This window comes from Pectinophora gossypiella, chromosome 11 (assembly GCF_024362695.1).
Source record: "Pectinophora gossypiella chromosome 11, ilPecGoss1.1, whole genome shotgun sequence".
Classification (NCBI taxonomy): Eukaryota; Metazoa; Arthropoda; class Insecta; order Lepidoptera; family Gelechiidae; genus Pectinophora; species Pectinophora gossypiella.
The window spans coordinates 16,128,923-16,133,479 of record NC_065414.1 but is presented as its reverse complement, the minus strand read 5'-3'; the positions used below and the strand labels follow the sequence as shown (position 1 = coordinate 16,133,479).

General features: G+C 38.0%; 1 protein-coding gene across 1 annotated transcript; it reads left to right on the top strand.

Moving 5' to 3' along the window:
- The first annotated feature begins 1,376 nt into the window (after positions 1-1,376).
- LOC126370938 (uncharacterized) lies at positions 1,377-3,224 on the top strand. The gene is made up of 3 exons (XM_050016072.1): positions 1,377-2,452; positions 2,861-3,010; positions 3,168-3,224. Exons 1-3 carry the CDS (start codon positions 1,487-1,489, stop codon positions 3,222-3,224), a joined length of 1,173 nt encoding a protein of 390 aa, XP_049872029.1. The 5' UTR covers positions 1,377-1,486.
- Positions 3,225-4,557: the final 1,333 nt, after the last annotated feature.

Sequence of the window (4,557 nt, the reverse complement as noted above, 5' to 3'; positions counted from 1 at the left end):
TACAGATTTGGGTGAAAGTTTTTATTGTTAAAAAACATGTTTTTTTTTTAATTTAAGTATATATAATAGTGTGAAATGGGACTGGGCTGGACATGTTGCCCGAATGCCCGATGACCTCTGGGCCAAAAAGCTACAGAGTGGGTTCCTGCAAATGCTCTCAGACGTCTGGGAAGGCCACTAAAAATATGGCGCGACGAGTTAGACAATTTTTATTCCTTGTATTGTAAGTATGCCTTTCACAGTTTATCGGAAGGGGAGATACATTTTTGCGTACATACATAATGCTTTCATAAATACATTGACTTGCGACCGTCAGTATATTTATTTCTTTAAACAGCTCCCTTAAAGAGTCCTGTATAATACCCGTAGTAATAGTTCTTCGGGTGTGCAAAAGTGCCAGTTTCAAATTCAGAGCAAGAGTCCCCAAATAAAATGGCGCTATCAAATAAACAAGGGTGTAATCCCGCCATCCATAAGAGTGCAGTGAGGCCACACACATCCATACGCGTCGCCGACAATCCCCTAACTGATCGCGAGCCTTAAGGAGACCGTCTTACTTTCACAAGGAACGAAATTGTTACGGTATTAAATTGCCGTTTTTGTGTCCTAAAATATAAGATAAATTACAAGTAAACATCTGTGGTTTTGAAAGAAACGCAGTCTGAGGCGTGTCCTAACAGCCAAATAATGTTGACGATTACTTACCAAAGCTTTCGACAAATTGATAACGCCATAAAATATAATTCATCAAGTTATAAATTTACCCTAATATACATTTTAAACCAACTTTCCTTGTCAAAAGAAGGTTCTAGAAATCGTTTCTATATCGTCCGTCACAATACCGAAAACTTCACAGCGATCGGCAGATAGTCTCGGCATCTAAAACCAACCGTTTGTCTCGCCTTAATCACGTTAGGCCAAGCCCCTTACTTCAGGGGAAAAATTAGCGGGATCCTGGGATTTGAGTGCACACGAATTGGGAATTTAGGGACAAAAGGACACTTCACCCGTGTTTTATTAGATGACTTTGCTACGACGTAGCTACGACGTAGCGATCGTAGATTTGCTACGGTGTGTTTGATTTTTGAATAGGTACCTATTTAACTTTGATATTTATTTAGTAAAGTGTAGCTTAAATACATACATAAAAGCGATACAAAATTTAAGTATTCAACCTCTATGTCAAGGTTAAACTTATTAAAGGTAAATTTCACAATTATTTGAATTTAGAATAATAAAAAATTGACAAGAAAGTCAATACTCAAACTTTGCTCAATCGCCTGACGTCTGCTCAGTGGAGCAGCGTGGTGGACTATGCCCCGTATGTAAGGTAGTTGTATAAAGAATGCATGAGAGGTACCCTCGATAATAAAGTCAGTAATCAACCAACTCCGTGTTTGATTTACACACATACATGGCGCAGCCGGAAAATTAACATAAAATACGAACATAATAAAATAATTACAATAAATAGTGTTGTGTCACAATGGATAGTGTGTTATCACCGCCGAAAGCATTTTATTTTGACGAAAATGCGTTGGATTTATCGACAGGTGCATTGAGTGAATGTTGGTCCAAATGGAAACGAAGCTACGATATTTACGTCAAAGCGTGTGAAATAAATAAAAAACCAGCGGAAATACAACTGAATATACTATTACATATAGTAGGAGGACAGTGTTGTGAAATATTAGATCAGTTTCCTAAATGTACAACGCCTGAACAAGTGATAACAAGATTGGATGAATATTTTCAAAGAAAGAAAAATGTTACGGTAGAACGACATAGATTTTTTAAACGGCAGCAGAAAGAAAACGAAACTATTGAACAATACGTGTTTGAGTTGAGAAAATTATCATTAACGTGTGAATTTGGTGCATTACGGGAAGAATTAATTAAAGACAGGTTGGTCTGTGGAGTTACGGATGCGGCGATTTGTGAAAGATTGCTGAGAGAAGACAATTTAAATTTGAGAAAAGCATTAGAAATTTGTCAAGCAGCAATTGTATCGAGGGCTTATTCAGAGAGTATTAAGATGGACTACAAGTCGGAAGTGAATAATATAAATAGTGAGCAGAATTATGATGAAGAAAAAGACCAAATCTTTATGATTCGCCGGGGCGCGATGATTACAAGAGGACGACGTAGCTCGTGGCGCGGGGGGCGCGGCAGAGGAGCTGCCGCCGGGCGCGGAGAGCGCGCGCAGCCTGCAGCCGCCGCTGTTGCCGGCCCGTCGCATGCGCCACCATACCACACTGCGCGCTGGCCGGGGCCACGCGCGCCCTCCACGCGCGCTCGCCACACCGCATACGTGACGCAGTGTGGCCATTGTGGAGGTGTACACAGAAAACACGAATGCCCAGCGTATGGAAAAACATGTATGAGATGTAGCAAAATGAATCATTTCGCCAGGGTGTGCGGTGTATATCAAATTGAGGAATCGGAAGAACAGGTAATAAATTCAGTACAACATACGGAGTTAAGTGATTGGAATGTATTGTTAGAAATTAATGAGCGTAAAATAAAATTCAAAATTGACACAGGTGCAGATGTGAATGTCCTGCCATTAGATTATTTATCACAGATAGGTTTGTCTCAAACGGAGTTATTAGAAACGAAAACAAAATTAAATGGCTACACTGGACATTATTTAAACGTAGTCGGAAAAATAAATTTACGAGTAAACTATAAAAATGAATTTTATATTCTTGAATTTAAGGTTGTAGATATGAAATCTGTCCCAATTTTAGGTAGACATTCTTGTACAGAGTTGGATATAGTGAGACGTGTTATGTCGGTACACTCAACAAGCAATCAAGGTATATCAGAGTTAATAAAAAAATATGATGATGTGTTTCAGGGGATTGGCTGTTTACCAGGTAAGCATACGATACACTTAAAGGATAATGCTGTTCCAGTTGTACACGCTCCAAGAAAAATGCCATTTGCTATTAAAGATGACGTTAAAAAGACATTGGATAAATTGGAGGCGCAGGAAATTATAAAAAAGGTAACGGGTCCATCAGACTGGGTAAATAGTATTGTTGTAGTTAGAAAACCAGATGGTACGTTTAGAATATGTTTAGACCCACAAGAGTTAAATGATGTTATTAAACGGGAGTATTTTAGATTGCCGACATTGGATGAAATAGTATCTAAACTTTCAGGTGCACAGTGGTTTAGCACACTTGATGCAGCATCAGGCTTTTGGAATGTCAGATTAGATGAGACGAGTAGTGATTATTGCACATTTAACACTCCATTTGGTCGCTATAAATTTTTAAGAATGCCTTTTGGGATATGCTCCGCGTCTGAAGTGTTTCATAAAAAGATGTGTGAAAGTTTTGATGATATGGAAGGTGTGTGCATGTATATAGACGATCTGTTAATTTATGGAAGAACAAAAGAAGAGCATGATGAGCGATTGCGAAAGGTGTTGGAAAGATGTCGAGAAATTAACTTAAAATTAAATAAACAGAAGTGTAAGTTTAGTTTGGATGAAATAAAATATTTAGGCCACAAGATCACAAAAAACGGGATAAGTCCAGATGAATCGCACATATCCGCAATAACAAATATGCCTACACCACAAAATAAAAAAGATGTAGAAAGGTTGTTGGGATTAATTACTTATGTTGGTTCTTTTATACCTAATTTGTCAGATAAAACGTTGCCATTCAGAGAACTATTAAAAAAAGAAAATGAATGGCAATGGACGGAGAGACATGATAAATATTTCGCAGACATAAAAAAATGTCTAACAAAAAACCCAGTACTGCAATATTATAATTTAAAAACACCTATCATTATATCAGTCGATGCAAGTAAAAGTGGGTTAGGTGCATGTTTAATGCAAAATGGAATGCCAGTTTGTTACGCGTCCAAATCATTAACTAAAGCTGAACAGAGATATGCACAAATTGAGAAGGAATTATATGCATGTGTATTTGCGTGTGAAAGGTTTAATGCTTATATATATGGAAGGACGGATATCACAATTGAAACCGATCACAAACCATTAATATCAATCAATAAAAAATCTATTGTTGATTCGCCGGCACGTCTACAACGCATGTTAATACGATTACAGCGTTATACGTTCAAGCTAGTATACAAAGCAGGTAGATACTTATATATAGCGGATGCGTTATCTCGTGCGTATGAGCAGTCGAATGCGAGCGGCGAGGATGACTCATGGCATCACGAAGTGTGTGCAGTGACGCGCGACTCCGCGACACCCGCCTCGCAGTACATTGACGATATACAATTCGCAAGATTACAAAAACATACGGAAAGTGACAATGAGTTACAATGTGTCAGAAAATATGTGAGGAGAGGTTGGCCGAATGAGAGAAATGGCGTGGAAGATATAATTAAACCATATTGGAATTTTAAAGAAGAAATTACTTATGTGTATGGATTGTTATGGAAAGGGGATAGATTAATAATCCCCAAACAAATGAGGAAAGAAATGTTAAATAAAATACATATAGGGCATATGGGCGTTGAAAAATGTAAACTAAGGGCAAGGGAAACTTTATTTTGGCCAGGTATTAA

What these genes read in the sequence shown, in the direction of transcription:
- LOC126370938 (XM_050016072.1), top strand. Translation starts at nt 1,487, where the DNA reads ATGGATAGTGTGTTATCACCGCCGAAAGCATTTTATTTTGACGAAAAT. An exon ending in TTGAGGAATCGGAAGAACAG is followed by an intron (nt 2,453 to 2,860) that starts GTAATAAATTCA and finishes GATGTGTTTCAG; the next exon opens with GGGATTGGCTGTTTACCAGG. An exon ending in CGCAGGAAATTATAAAAAAG is followed by an intron (nt 3,011 to 3,167) that starts GTAACGGGTCCA and finishes CTAAACTTTCAG; the next exon opens with GTGCACAGTGGTTTAGCACA.